The sequence below is a fragment of the Ascaphus truei genome, chromosome 5 (assembly GCF_040206685.1).
Source record: "Ascaphus truei isolate aAscTru1 chromosome 5, aAscTru1.hap1, whole genome shotgun sequence".
NCBI lineage: Eukaryota > Metazoa > Chordata > Amphibia > Anura > Ascaphidae > Ascaphus > Ascaphus truei.
The window spans coordinates 180,669,307-180,685,301 of NC_134487.1; the positions used below are offsets into that span (position 1 = coordinate 180,669,307).

General features: G+C 48.2%; 1 protein-coding gene across 11 annotated transcripts in view; it reads left to right on the plus strand.

Moving 5' to 3' along the window:
- Positions 1-15,995, plus strand: part of SLC4A5 (solute carrier family 4 member 5) — a 193,343-nt gene that overhangs the window by 95,762 nt on the left and 81,586 nt on the right. For 7 of the 11 annotated variants that reach the window (XM_075601361.1, XM_075601366.1, XM_075601363.1 and 4 more), the window contains one exon: positions 10,414-10,472. In XM_075601361.1, the coding sequence (XP_075457476.1) occupies positions 10,414-10,472 (59 nt within the window). The remainder of the gene's footprint in view (positions 1-10,413; positions 10,473-15,995) is intronic. The other 4 variants (XM_075601362.1, XM_075601372.1, XM_075601369.1 and 1 more) reach the window with 1 other exon arrangement.

Genomic DNA, 15,995 nt, shown 5'->3' on the forward strand with positions numbered 1-15,995 from the left:
GCTGAACTTCATGCTTCCTGACATGCTGCATTAAGTCCAGGTAGCTGGGAGGTACTGTGGTGGCCGCAGCGGCTCGCCTCACCAAGCCTATTGGGTGGGAAGGTAGTGATCTCTTCAATAGTTGCTTGAACCGGCACCGGTCTATTTCTGTAGCCGAAATAATTCCCTTGGCAAGGACTGTCCCCAAGTATAGCTGGAGCCTACGGACAAAGGCGTACAATTCCTCCTCCTACTTCTGGCGGAGAGCCTTGAACTGGGCCATGAGCTCAACCTCGTCGTCTTCGCTCATGTACTGTAGGACTGGGTCAGCAGTTCCACCAACTCGCGAGCAGAGACTTCTCCTTCTGTGTCCCAATGCGTTCATACCAATTGGGCAGCTGGGGGTCGGAGACACTCCACCAACCACTGTCGCTTAACAGCTTCAGAACACAACCACTCGTCTAGCACTTGGAGAGTGTGTTCCCTCCAAGTCTCAAACCCTTCTTCTCCTAAGGGCGTTGGCACTATCCAAGAGAAGACCTTGAGCTTTCGGTAATTCTGAGCCTGAGGACATTGTTAGAGCGTCAACTAGTTGGGGTAGAGTTACACCAAAGCCAGAGACGTCCGTTGATAGGTGACTGTGATAGTCCTTCCTCGGGGTGGGAGTAGATGGTGATTGTGGAGTTTCGGTTCTGTGGGGTATCTCTAACGAGGCACTGGAAGTAAATGCCACCTGGGGTATGGGTGAACTTACTACCGAAGTACTGCTCCTCCACAGTGTGTAAGAGGTTCTTAAGAGCTCAACCCGGTAGGGTACACCAGCGATGGGTCTGGGAGTAGAGGTCACGGGTAGGGTGACCAGAGCTGCGTATATCACAGGGCAGCCTGTGGCTGGAGAGTTTGGTAAAAACAAAGCTTCTGGAGCCCCTTCTTCACATAGGTCATGGTCGGCAACCACTAGAAACATGGCCCGCTGGTGCGTAGTGTCATAGTTGCTGCCTAAAACCCGTGCTTTGGCTAGACCAGGGAGTTGGCAGAGGTATTGGCAAAGTTTGTGCATGGGGGTAGTGCTGGAAATATCTCCCACTGCAAGCAAGTTGTGGGGACTCATGTGCAGTCCCAATGCCCAGTCGCGGACCTCTTGTTTAGATGGTACAAACATGGTGTTCGAGTCTCGGTAATTTAACTGCTGAGTAGGGCACCCCAGTTCTGAGAATCTCTGCAGTGCCGCCAAATGTAACGCACTTTCCCCCACCTCCTTGGAGGACGTGTGGCTACGGTGTGTGTGGTGCAATACCTGTGGCTCACAAGAGATCTGAGCCTCCGCTGCAGGGAGCCTGGGGTGTATACTGGTAGGGTGTTCTTCAGCGCCTCCACCTGTAACGGATTCTACTGTGTGGAATTACCCATTACAGGATATATATATATTGTGACAGAGTCACTGACTCAGTAGGCTGGAATAGTGAATGGAGAGACGCTGCAGCCAGTTCACAGAGTGTTAATCTCCTCAGACAGAAGGAAGCACACCTGCAGCCTAATTAAGCAGGAGGCCTGAGAGACTGCAGGTTTAAAAGCAGGAAATGACACACACACAAGGAGCTTGTTTTTCCACAGGAAGGTGGAGAGAACTCTCCCGGCTAGGAAGCCGTTGCTGTTGCTCTGGTCCCCAGTCCTGCGAGGAGCTAGGCTGCTGGGACCAGCTGGGACCCCAACCCAGGATAAAGATCAAGATCGCTGCGAGGCTGGACATAGCCTGCTCCCCGGAACTGTGTTCCTGTTGCTACTGGAGCGGCAAAACAGATAAGACTTTATTCTTATTCGTATCGTTATCCTTTGTGTAGCATGTTTTGGGCATGACCAGGTTAGCTGGCTGTCCTGTTAGTAAGGGCTCAAGAAGTGAGTTAGTGTCCCTAAAGGGACTAGGCTTTAATTTTCAAGAAAGTAGTTTCTTAAAGGGACAGTGCACCCGTACTTTGTTTTGGATGTGGCTAATAAACCACTATAGTTGAACAATTCCCACCGTGTCTAGCATCTTACTGACCCTGCCGCGAGGCCGTCCTGCCACAGGTGGTGTCAGAAGTGGGATTCTACGCCTCTGGGGGTCAGTAGATGAAGATGTGTTGAGTCACTGAACTCAAGCGGAAAAAAAAAATGATTTTTTGCTGAAGCATGGAAGTTACAGCCAGCAAGCGCTGAGTGTAAATTTTGCCCCGTCGGGTATGAAAGGATTGCTGTGTAAAGCTACTGCCTTTTGCTGAAGCGAGTGAATTTGCAGCTAGCAAGTGCTGTGAGGTAAAGGTTGCCCTGTCTGGTAAAAGGAAATTGAAAATGGATTTTGGCATAGATGTTGCCCTAAGAAGAACCCAGAAGGTTCAAAGATTGTAAAGCCCATACTGCACCGACACACTTTATTCGAGCAAATACCCAGTATGTACCTGGCATATACCTGGAATGCGCCGCTCCTCACCTCTGACAAGCCCCGTTGCATTTGCCTTCCCAGCCTGGGTTCATGCCTGGCTGACGGGCGGCTGATCTGTTAAATGATAATGATTAGGATTTAATAGGCTGCAATGCTTCGCGTGTCTACCAGATGGCATAAATTCATGAATTGTAATGCAGTATATATATATATACTGTGCAGTATTTCAGCCAGCGGGAATAAAATGCTTCAATCCCTGCCTTGAAAATACCTCAATGCACTCGGGCAGAAAACAGTCACAAACCTCAATACACCCGGGTATACCCGAATTCGTGGGACTAGCCGAGCTCGAATAAAGTGTGTCGCCAGTGTACAAGTTACGTGTGTTGTGCAAAGTCTGCCTCGTCGGGTGTGAAAAAAAAAAACGGGGTTTTAAAATGGCCCCCGTCATTTGTCAGTTTTGCAATGTACATAACCATACAAAACAGTGTCCCTTCAGGCCATATGATGATTATGATGACGACGCATATGTGGCCCCGAGAAGAGAGACGTACCCGCAGATGAAAGCTGCAAAAGTGTCCAGTGTGTGTGTGCCCAGTACCACTGATGTCTCTGGAACTAATAAAACAAAGAGAAAGAAGAAAAATAAAAATATTTGTCAAGTCACAGAGGAAGTGACCGAACCACTTGAGCCTGCGATATCAGGACAACAGGCGTCAGCAAGCCACCGATATGTGCTGCAGACCGGGATGATGGGCAGAATTGTCACAGGAACGGTGGCAAAGGAAAAGGAGGAGCAAAGGGAAGCTGAATCCTTGATCCAGGGAAAAGAGGCCTTAATTTCTGCACTCCAAACTGCCCAGCGTGATTATGATGTCTTGCAGAAACAATTGAATAGGGAGCGAGAAGCTAATGCCGAGGTACAGAGGTGTATACTCCCAGCTATACAAGAGTATGCGGCATTAAAGAAAACAGATCATCTCTTGCGGAGTGAGTTGGAGGAGCTGACGACAAGTTTGAATAAGGCCAACACCGCAATTGCTAACATGGAATCAGAGAGAACAAGTCCTGACTGGAGACTGTGCTATCAGATGTCCCAGAGAGATGTGCAAAACTTCATCAAAGACTTAGAAGTTTCTCACCAAGAAGCTAGCACGCTCAAAACAGAGCTGGAGCTCTCACGCCAGGAGGGCCACAGTCTAAACACAGAGCTGGGTATGTTGAAGGAAACCCATGAGAATGCCCTGAGGGATTTAGGACTGTAAAGAAGGAGAATGTAAGTCTGACGCAGAAAAATTCAGACTTGACTGATCAAATCAGTAAAGGTGATAAGAAGCTCCACCAAGCAGGAAAAGTGGAGAAGCAATTGATCCAGGAAAAGCTAGAGGTGCAGGAAGCACTGCAGAATGCAGAGAGGATGCAACATGTCTCCCTGCAGCAGCACACACAGGCAACGCACTTATGGCAGAGCCAGCTGCAAGAGCTACATGCAAGTCTGCAAGCAGCCAAGGAGAAGCAGCGAGTGCTACAGGAACGGCTGAGTACCCAGTATGTCCCCACAGAACAGCATCAGGAACTGAGGGCCACGCTGTACGCCACAAGAGCATCGCTAGGGGCAGAGCTGGGTACTTTGAAGAAAGCCAATGAAACGGTCCTAAGGGATATAGAGACTGTGAAAATGGAGAATATAAACCTGAAGGAAGAGGTTTTAAACCTGACTGGTCAGGTCAGTGATGGGACTGAGAAGCTTCACCAAGCGCAGATAGTGAAGACACAATTGGCGCAAGAAAAAATGAAGTACAGGCTGCTCTGCAGAATGCAGAGAAAATGCTGGAAAAAGAATGCCTCGCCCTGGAGCAGCTGAAGATCTCGTTAAGCGCCACAAGAGCATCGCTGGAGGCGGAGCTTAGAAGCCAGGTGACTCTGTGTGAGAGGGAACATGAGAAGGTCCAAAGACTGGAGCAAGAGCTGGAGAAGCAGAGAGGCAACTCCATCTCCATGAGTCAGTATGCCAAGGAGAAAGAAGCCTGGAAGACAGAAGCAACAGCGATACTGGCGACAAAAACTGCAGGGCTCCAAAAGATGAAGGAGGAGCTGACGCAAGCCCAGAGCAAGCACCAGGAAGAGGTGAGGGCCCTGAGAGGGGATTTTCAGGATCAAATTGAAGAGCTGCAAACGCAGGTTGCTGAGCACAAGATACAGCTCGCCGAGCGGGAGAAGGTGACCGTCCGACAGGTGGCTTGCCTGTCATTGCGCTATGAAACCGAGATGGCTGATACCCGCAAGCTTCTGGACCACACGTCCAATGAGATGGCCCGACTGCAGCTGGAGCTGGACAAGGTCCGGGAGGAGCACTGGCAGTGGCAGGTCAGAAATAGAGCGAAAGAAACAGACTTAAGACTTGCGCTGAACCAGCTAGGAGATGTGAAATCGCGACTCGACGCCAAAGAAGATGAACTGGCAGCTGCACTGAGTGGAAAAAGAAATGCAGAAGGACAGCTTCAAGACCTGAGGAAGGACCTGGAGTCTGAGCGTGCTGGCCGCAAGATGGCAGAGAAACAAAAGCGTGACCTGGATAAGATACTCAAGGCTCTGAAGACTGAGCAGGATGCTACGTTGGACTCTAATGCTGCCCAGCAGGAGATTCCTCAGCTGAAGTTGGAGAAAGAGGTTACAACCCTAAGACAGACCCTTGGGTCACAGAAGCAGTCCATGGGAAAAAGGGTGGTAGAGATAAAGCAAGTGAGGCGCACCAGGAAGCGTGACTGCAATACCGTTGCAGTGTTACAGTCTACTTTTCACAAGGCACGGGATGGGAAGACCAAGGTGCTATGTAGTAGCACAGTAAGAAGCCAGTTGTACTATGGGACCCATAGTGGTTTCCTTGCAAGGAAGGCAGCCACTGTGAAGAGACAACCGTGAATGAGACGGAAGTGTGCCCGTGATCATAAGGGGAGAAAGACCGCACAGATGGTCCAGCAAATCTCCCAACAGAGTAAGTTAAAGAGTCAAGACAGAAAGGCCCAAGCCTATGAGTCTGCTGACCGTAAAAGAGAGGTGCCATGGGGTGTACTTCGGGTTAAAAGGAATCCCGACCAAGTTGAAGTACTGAAGATAAATGGTGTGGAACCCAACACTGAAGGTACACTGAGGAAGAAAGGTCCAAAAGAGAAGGCCAAACAGTCACTGGCGAGTGTATGCAATGAGTTGACCGAGGTCAATGCTCTTCTACAGGATAAATGAGACTCTGAGCACAAGAGGACAAGGACAACAATGCATCTTCAGGATTTACAGATCAAGGTCACAGCGTGGCGTAGAGTCCTGGCAGAGAGAGCTAATAGACAGCAGGATGCTCAGGAACCTTGTCAAGAAGAGACACAACAAAAGAGGAGCATCAACCTTAAACTGAAACTGGCACAAGACAAAGAGATAGGGAGGTACCAGCCTTCAGACACAGGTAGCCTGGTAATTACCCCAAAAAGAAAATGCCTAAATTGGAAGGCAAGAAAAAAAAAAGGGGGGAGGGAAGGGCCGACGTCAGACATTTTCGCCAAAAATGCTGGTGCACGGGAATGGTGCACGGGCCGCTCCACAGGACAATGTTTCGCTGGGGAGAGGGATATGTGACAGAGTCACTGACTCAGTAGGCTGGAATAGTGAATGGAGAGACGCTGCAGCCAGTTCACAGAGTGTTAATCTCCTCAGACAGAAGGAAGCACACCGGCAGCCTAATTAAGCAGGAGGCCTGAGAGACTGCAGGTTTAAAAGCAGGAAATGACACACACACAAGGAGCTTGTTTTTCCACAGGAAGGTGGAGAGAACTCTCCCAGCTAGGAAGCCGTTGCTGTTGCTCTGGTCCCCAGTCCTGCGAGGAGCTAGGCTGCTGGGACCAGCTGGGACCCCAACCCAGGATAAAGATCAAGATCGCTGCGAGGCTGGACATAGCCTGCTCCCCGGAACTGTGTTCCTGTTGCTACTGGAGCGGCAAAACAGATAAGACTTTATTTTTATTCGTATCGTTATCCATTATGTAGCATGTTTTGGGCATGACCAGGTTAGCTGGCTGTCCTGTTAGTAAGGGCTCAAGAAGTGAGTTAGTGTCCCTAAAGGGACTAGGCTTTAATTTTCAAGAAAGTAGTTTCTTAAAGGGACAGTGCACCCGTACTTTGTTTTGGATGTGGCTAATAAACCACTATAGTTGAACATTTCCCACCGTGTCTAGCATCTTACTGACCCTGCCGCGAGGCCGTCCTGCCACAATATATATATATATATATATATATATATATATATATATATATACTTATACAATAACCACACACACTTGGTAAAACATAAAATAACAGCTTTACTGCAGGCCGAAAGTATGGCTACTGGTTACAGCCTACCCGCCAGGCCTCGCACGGCCGTAACCACCCACCAAGTGTCCCACACTCCTGTCCACAGTCCCCACAGTACCTGACGGGGCATTTGGGCACCCAACCACCCTGGTGTCCACAAGGATATAACCCCTCACCCTTATATGTGGTCAGCACTGCCACTATAGTGTGTGTTGGTGCACATGTTCGTGGGGTACCTGCCAGGTGCGTCCACACCCAGGCACGCTGCGTCCTGTCGGTGGGGTACACAGACTCAACGATGATCCGCGACTCTGGCACTTCCGCCTCCGTGTGGGGTGGTCCCCATGAAGAGGGGGGGGGGTTACTTCAAGAATAGTCTCTTCAGTGGGATGGTCTGCTCCCAGACCACCAAAGGCCAGGATGCTGCTGTGTCCTGGCTGTGTCCCTCACTACAAGATACAGGGGCAGTATCCCTATCTATGGGCCTGTCCCTGTAGCAGTCACAAACTGAGAGGAATTGGGCCTAGCTGGGGCCTATCAGGGGTCTCTGGCCTAGTGCAGAGGCATCTGCACACTCACACCCTACCCCTTCAGTGTCCAGCTTCCAACTCTTAACTGCCCTAACAGTCCTAACTGTCAGCTCAACTAATGTTCCAATCTCCCCTCAGGAGATTCTAGCAGCTCTATTGGTTGCCTGGCAACATGTGGTCTGCAGCCTGAAAGTAAGAGGGAGACCTGGCTACATATGTATGGGGGGAGTTTATATATATATATATTGTTTGTTTTAATATGTATTGTTTTTTTTTTAATATGTATTGGGGGGGGGGGGTTATATGTATTGGGGGTTTCAAATGTATTGGGGAGGTGGGGGATTATATGTATCTGGGGGGGTTTGTATATATTTGGAGGGGTGGGGATTTTTTTTCTATATATTTGGGGGTGGGATGTTTTTTGCATTGGGGGTGTTTTTTTTAATATATTTTGTGGGGGGAATGGGTGTGAGGAGGGGGGTTGAATGAGATTGGGGTAATTGACGCAGGGGGGAGAGTGAGAATGAGAGGAGAGATGGGGGTGAGTGAGGAAAAGAGGGAGTAAGAGTGAGACGCATGGGTGAGAAATACATGTGACGCGGGGGTCAGGGATTGAGTAAGAGTGGGGTAATTGATGGAGGCAGAGTGAGAGGTGAGGCGGAGGGGAGAGAAATACATGGGAAGAGGGAGGGAAATAGAGTGGGCTCGCGAGGTGTGAAATGGGGGGGCTCGCGAGGTGTGAAATGGGGCTCACAACACTGCCGACGGTGTGGGGGGGGGGAGGGGGGCTCCGGTCAGAACTGTATTCCTGAGCCTCGGGAAATCTGTCCATGGTCCTGAAGATGGGCATCCCATTGAAGTGAATGGTGTGAGTAAGATGGGCATCCCATTGAAGTGTATGGTGTGAGTTAAATGGGCGTCCCATTGAAGTGTTTAGTGTGTGTATAAGGATCCACATATATATATATATACTAGCTGATATAACCGGCGTTGCCCGAGCTTGCAGGGCAGGGGGCGTGGAAGGGTGGGGGGGGCAAGGGGCGTGGAAGGGTGGGGAGGCAAGGGGAGTAGAAGGGCGGGGGGCAAGGGGCATGGAAGGGCGGGGGCAAGGGGCGTGGAAGGGTGGGGGGCAAGGGGCGGGGAAGGCAAGGGGCGTGGAAGGGTGGGGGGCAAGGGGCGGGGAAGGCAAGGGGCGTGGAAGGGTGGGGGGGGCAAGGGGCATACGTGGAAGGGCGCGGGGGAGAGCGTGGAAGGTTGGGGGCGGGCAGGGGGTGGGGGATTGTGGAGGGCAAAGGGCAGGGAGGGCAAAGGGCAGGGAGGGCAAAGGGCAGGGAGGGCAGGGCAAAGGGCAGTGTGGGCGAAGGGCAGGGCGGGCGAAGGGCCGGGAGGGCAGGGCGAAGGGCAGGGAGGGCAAAGGGCAGGGAGGGGGGACGGCGAAGGGCAGGGAGGGGGGGAGAAAGGCAGGGAGGGCAAAGGGCAGGGAGGGCAAAGGGCAGGAAGGGCGAAGGGCAGGGAGGGCGAAGGGCAGGGAGGGCGAAGGGCAGGGAGGACAAAGGGCAGGGAGGGCAAAGGGCAGGGAGGGCAAAGGGCAGGGAGGGCAAAGGGCAGGGAGGGCAGGGAGGGTGAAGGGCAGGGAGTGCAGGAAGGGAGAAGTGCAGGGAGGGCAAAGGGTAGGGAGGGCAGGGAGGGCGAAGGGCAGGGAGGGCGAAGGGCAGGGAGGGCGAAGGGCAGGAAGGGCAGGGAAGGCAGGGTGAAGGGCAGGGAGGGCGACGGGCAGGGAGTGCAGGAAGGGTGAAGGGCAGGGAGGGCAAAGGGCATGGAGGGCGAATGGCAGGGAGGGGGGGTGAAGGGCAGGGAATGGGGGTAAAGGGCAGGGAGGGGTGAAGGGCAGGGAAGGGTGAAAGGCAGGTAGGGGTGAAGGGCAGGGAGGGTGGGAGGGGTGAAGGGCAGGGAGGGTAGGGGGGTGATGGGCAGGGAGGGTGGGGGGGTGATGGGCAGGGAGGGTGGGGGGGTGAAGGGCAGGGAGGGTGGGGGGGTGAAGGGCAGGGAGGGTGGGGGGGGGTGAAGGGCAGGGAGGGTGGGGTGGGGTGAAGGGCAGGGAGGGTGGGGTGGGGTGAAGGGCAGGGAGGGTGGGGTGAAGGGCAGGGAGGGGGGGGAAAGGCAGGGCCGGGGGGGGTGTTGCGTGAAAGGCAGGGACGCGTGAAAGATCCCTTCCCCGGCATTTCCTCACCTCGCACCCGGCCGCGCTCCTCCTCTTCCTCCAGGTACCGGCCGCCCTCCTCCACCTCGGGTTCCTCGGCGGTGTCCGTTACCCCTGGCGAGGCAGAGCTTAGACGCTCAGGTGAGGAGGTGGTGTGGGCCGCCGGCCCGTACAGCTCCCGACTGAGAGAGCCGGAGGAGCGCTCTCGGGAATGGTGAGCTGAGGGAGCGGCCTGTGGGCCTGTGTGAGGTGAGAGCCGGAGAGAGCGTGCTCTGGGGTGGGTAGTGGGAGCGGTCTGTGGGAGGGCCGGGAAGGAGAGCGCCGGGGAAGGGTGAGCACCGAGGGAGAGCGCCGGGGGAGAGGAAGAGCGCCGAAGAAGGGTAAGAGCACCGGAGGAGAGGGAGAGCGCCGGGGAAGGGAGAGCGCTGGGAGAGGGAGAGCGCCAGGGGAGAGGGAGAGCGCCGGGGGAGAGGGTGAGCGCCGGGGGAGAGAGTGAGCGCCGCAGGAGAGGGTGAGCAGACTCAAGGGCATGGAGTGTGTGAGGCTGCGGGTATGCGGTGTGGTGTGTGAATGTAACAGTGGGCTAGAGCACCGGCCAATGAGAGCCGTGGGGGGGCGGGACACAAGGGGGGGGGTCAGACACACCGGCCAATGAGAGCCGTGGGAGGGCGGGCGCACCGACGGACCAATCAAATGGTCTACAGAGACTCACAAATAAGATTTTCAAATTTATATATATATATATGTACAGTATGTATGTACAGTATGTATGTATGTATATATATATATATATATATATGTATAAGGTATTTAGTGTGTGTATAAGGATCCCTTTGAGGAGTATAGGGACTGAAATGGAAATGTGTAGGATTCCATCATGATTGGGTGAGTTAAGAGTGAGTTTGTAGACTGCCGCTCTTCATTGTCATGTTTTTGTTTCCTAGGTCATGCACAGAGCAGGAGCATGAATGACATTGCAGACACTCCAAGCTCAGATCAGGTAGTGAGTCTCAAATCCCACATCCATTATTTGGGACCATCTATTTACTGTAAATGTAACGTCATTTGCCGCCGCGTTGCCATGGCGACGCTTCTCCAGATGCCGGCTGAATCAAGGTACTTATTGTTTACAGAGGCCATGCAGCTCCCCCAGCACTTAATTTAAGTGCCTTCGGGAAGCGCGCGGGGCCTCTGTAAACCCCGCACCCTCTGCCGGTAATCTTGCGCACCCAGTTTGCGCACCACTGTGCTAGATAGTATCTTATTTGTTGTTTGTTGCTAGAGAAACTAGCGTTTCTAAAGGATATGAAGCACCACTACTTAACAGACACACTTCCTAATTCGTTTTAAATAATAATAATAATAATAATAATAATAATTGTTTGTTCTTATACAGCGCTGCTAGTTTTACGTAGTGCTTTACAGAGACGTTTTGCAGACACTGTCCCTGCCGTGTAGAGCTTACAATCTATGGGTTTTTTTGAGGGGTGTCTGAGGCACAGGGAGATAAAGTAACTTTCCCAATGTCACAAGGGGACAACACCGGGAATTGAACCAGGTTCCCCTGTTTCAAACTCAGTGCCAGGGTCTGTCTTTACTCACTGAGCCGCTCCTTCCCTCTTTTTAACAAAATCTGTATTTATTAGAAAAATAATCTCTCGTTTTCTACTTTTATGTCTTAGATTGTGTGTAAACCTTTGTAAAATGAGGTCAAAAGCTTTACCCAATATTATACAGGCCGATTAATTTGATGGTGTCAGGCCGCTACTCTTTTTAACCCACTTTGACCTCTGCAACCAACTTTCATCCACAATTGGCCTTCATGAGCTTTTATTTCACAAAGGCAATAATTGCTTTTGAAATATTTGCGTATGGTTTTCTGTTCAATAAAGTTATTTGCTTCTGGTTTACTGACCTTAAGTTAAGATCGCTCTGCTAAGGATTGGCCCAGAAATACAGTATAATATTTATTTAATATACAAAACAGCCTGCAGGATAAAAGACACTCTTGTGGGACAGGTTGGGTTTATACAAAACTTGTTTTCTTAGCATGGTTATATAATTCCTAATTACATAGCAATGTGTATGTGTATTTTTTTCCATGATTGTATACACTGTACATAATGACTAGTTAGTGCTGGAGGTTTGCTTCTTATGTAATTTGTGTTCACTGTTTCATTACAACGGAGACAAATGCTAAATTCTATTTGTCCCCATAAATACCAAATGCACTTCAACTAGATTTCTGTTTAAAGCTTACAATATCCACTGCTCAATTTTAAAACACGCAGTTAGCTATAATGATCCCAAGGAGGTGTACATATTTTTACAGATGGGTGATACAATGTAGTGAACCAACATGAGAGTTCTTTAGTATTCTTGAAGAAAATACCTGTGAGATATGAACGGTCCTGTTGCAAATGCCTCTTTTGGTTAAAAATTGGCTCGCGGAAATACCATTTGAAATTGCATTTGTGCGCACCTACCTACTAACCTGAAATGTCTCCATCTGGGCCATCAATGTCAATTTAGTTTTGTCACTCAGAAATGCACAGATATAAATGGTATGTACTAAAAAAATTATGTTTCTGTGCACCCCAAAAAAGTAGAAAGTGCGTCAAAATCCTCCGCTGAGTTCAATTTGGTGCAAAACCTAGACAGTCTGTTTATATTGCAAGCGCAGAATTAAGTTGCTATGCACGCAACACGTATGTACAGGTGCACAAAATTTATTATTTTCCCAGCATGGCTATTAGAAATAATATTACACTAATAGTTTATATTTAGTAATACAAGTTCTAATTTAAAAAAATACACAATTCTGTTTTAATTTGAATTGTATAAATCGGGCATTCAACATGAGGAATGTGTCAAAAATGATTTCAAACAATTATGCATCATGCGTAAGCCTTCACACATGCAATGCACATTTCTTGACAGTTTGTAAGGCTATTTACATAAATAGTTGGCGTACCAAATAAATTGAAATATGATGTTAGTACATACTGTATTTATGCCCCCATAACTTTATTGATGTAGAACTTTCATGTTAGGACCTTATTCCATATGATGTGAAGCTGCTTCTTCATCTTAGGCAGGATACCTTTACTTTTATTTTGATGTTGTAACATAGCAGAGAAATTTGCTTTGTAAATCCCAGTCTTTATTCAGGGGTGAGCAAACTTTTTATGCCGAGCCCCCCTTTTCATCCATGAAATTTCTCGGGGCCCCCCCTGCCTTATGTAATCAAAATCACATGAAAAAAACAAAAACCTTTATTAAACGGTATACAATGTAAATACAAATATGTCTAAATACTACATATTTCAACAGCTCGCGCTTGCAAAATTAGGCTTTGTCCACGCTGTCGCTGAGAGCGGTGACATCACCAACTCTCCAAGCATGAGCACAGGGTGTCCTGCATAATTTTGCAAGCGCAATTCATTTATTCTCCCTGCTCTTTGGCTTGCTGTTCCCAGTGTCATCCACACTCCTACCTACATTATTATTTATTTATTTATTTCCGTTTTCAATGTTGTGTTTTCACTTATTTTTTACATTATTTCTGTACATTCATAGTATGATTGATATAGTGGCAGCCTACCCTTTCACTTGCAGAGGATCGCAGCGAAGCAGGTTGCCAGCAGAGGAAAGCAGGAACACAGCGCTATTGTAGGGCAGACACCGGAAGGAGGGGCGTTTGACATCACAGCGCTGCGGCGTGCTCTTCCTCCGTCCCTCCGTAGCCCCCGCATGTGCGCACACACACTGAAGGAAGATCTAATTCCTTCACCCACACTTCAGAACCGAGAGGAACCTTTCCTCTGCCAGGTACACTGAAGCCTTGTGACTGGATTCTACACCATCTGCACCATTTGCAGCAGACTTCCCAGGAAGCTTTCACACCCTGCAACTGTTATCTTCGATCTTTGATGAACTATCAGGCCTGGAAGACGAACGAAATGAAATGTAACGCATGCCAGGTTTCAAATCCTTTGTCTCAATTTATTACTCATAGGGTAATGACTTTTATACAGATAAAAGAAGAAATTGGTTAGAGGCGTAACATAGGCGTAACATAGGCGTATCCTAGGTGTGTCTTGGGCGTAGCTTTGATTAGAGGCGTGATCTAGGGGCAGGACATATTAGTGGCGTGACTTTTGGGACGTGTCTTTTACAATACAAACAATTGTCTGAATACATAGCTTATTCATTGTCTGTTATCAAAAGAGACCTTGAGTCTTTAGCAACTATATTACACTATTTTGCTTCTTGCAGAGAACCATTCTATTATATTCTAACTAAAACATCAGGAAATTGACAACACAAAAGTATCTTAGCAATATCCTTAGCAGGAAGAAAAGAAATATAATTTAGCAGAAACTGAGTGCGTTAGGAATTATATTTCAGCAAAAGGCTGACTACAGAATCTTAACTAGTTATGACCAGACAAAATGGAAGCTTAACATGAGTGCAGATTCTGGCCTGACATATTGGTCCTAACAATTCCCTCCTTTTTGTTCTCTAAAAGAACAAATACCTTTACTAGGTACGCTTCTCTATGACTATAGCCTTATGGGGACCAATAGTATCATAGACTCTGTTCATGGCCACATATGAATTATTAGTTGCATACATGGCGTGAGATGAAACTGAAGGTTTCCTTGAGACAAATGAAAGCATTGCACACTTAGCACAGTGAAAAATAACAAAAATTGCTGCGATTATACTAATCACTACAATAAAACCATAGAGAATTTTCATACCCAATTCTCCGATCCAACTAGTGAGTCCTGACATCCAATTTAAGCTAAGGCCTGAGGATTCTTTACGCATCCTTGCCTGAATTTCCTGTAACTTATCCATATCTTTATGAATAGCGCCAGACTCATCTTCAATATAGGCACAGCACTTCTGTCCTACAAGTTTACAAACACCTCCTTGTGAGGCTAGCAGATAATCAAGAGCCATTCTATTCTGTAATAATACTGTTCGGATCTGCTCTTGTTCATTAGTCAGACGGATAATAGCATCACTTGTCTGATTAAGAGCATCATCAATATTTACCATCAGCTCACTTAATTTAGAACAGAGATCCAGAACACCTAAACTAGGTATAAAAAAACCCCAGCTGCAATGCGAGTTGAACTAATGGTCCTGGTCAGATCTTTTCGATTTCTCAGCCTCCCTTGGGGTAATGTGTCAGATACATAGAAAGTGGGAAGAATGAAACCCAGATAACAAAGGGCAGTGTGATTGCAGGGTACAATCTTATTGGCCCACATGCCACACAACCAATAGAGATATATATATATCATTAAATATTTCTATAGATTAGAAAATGGCTTACATCTCAATATGTCACATAATCTAAGGGTCAGCTATTTGTGAGAATTGGTGGGGGCTAATTTCTGCTAAGAGCGACTGCACAAACATTCTTCTTGCACACATCTTTCATACTGCATTTACTCAGAATGGCAAAACGGACCAAGATGGCTGCTATGGTCAAAATGGCTGACTTGTGATCCTTTCCTTGTGGTTGACTCACGTCCCTTTGTGACCTCCCACCTTCCTCATATCCAGTCTTCTCAGTCCCCCCATATCCTTAAGAGACAGTCTATTTAAAGAACAGAACAGTTAACCATTTCATAGTCCTGATGGACCAAGATGTCCAAGTTGTGCATAACTTCATTCCTTTCTTTTCCGGCCATTATATCACCCCAGTTGATTTCTTCTTCGGTCTCCTCTTCTGGGGGACTGGCGACATCATCACCGCAGAGAGGCATAGCGTCGGTGAGGGTTTCAACGCACTTCTGGATCAGAGTTTTGCTGTACTTAATACATAGAGAGCAATGAGTAGGACAAACACACACATACAAAAACATTCGCTAGCGTCGCTCAAAGCAAATCAATCCAACCACTAAATCCCCATGGACCCTAAATCCTGGATAAATACACAACATTGCGCTTTAACTAGGGCGCATACATGCCCCTCCTTTTGAGGCTAAAATATAGTCTAGAGCTATTTTATTCTGCGGAGCCATTAATTTAAACTAAACCTATTCTTGGTTAAGTGAGTAAATGTCTGTGGTTGTATGATTTAGGATATCCCTGTAAACCTGTCATACAGTAACCCAACTCCTACATTTGGGAATAAATTCCCTGAAACTTCTTCCCATAGACTACTTTTTAGCACTTGTGTATTGGGTGCATCTCTTCTGTTTCTAACTCTACCTGTGAGCAATTAACATAACCGTGTGTTTGACTGATAAAACATTCTCCCACCTGGATATCATTCTTCAGGAAGATTCTATTAACCTATAAATCCAAACAAAATAAACAGAGTTAAACAAATAATACCTTATAATATTTTGTCATCCTTATGGGACGCCACTTACACAAACATATTGGAGCATACATTTGTAACTGAAAAATAATAAAAACCTGTAAAAATAAAAAGGTCAAAGTTCGTGTGTTGAGGCCTGGACTTTTTTGCCTATGACCATTCTCCCATGATGATTAGTGG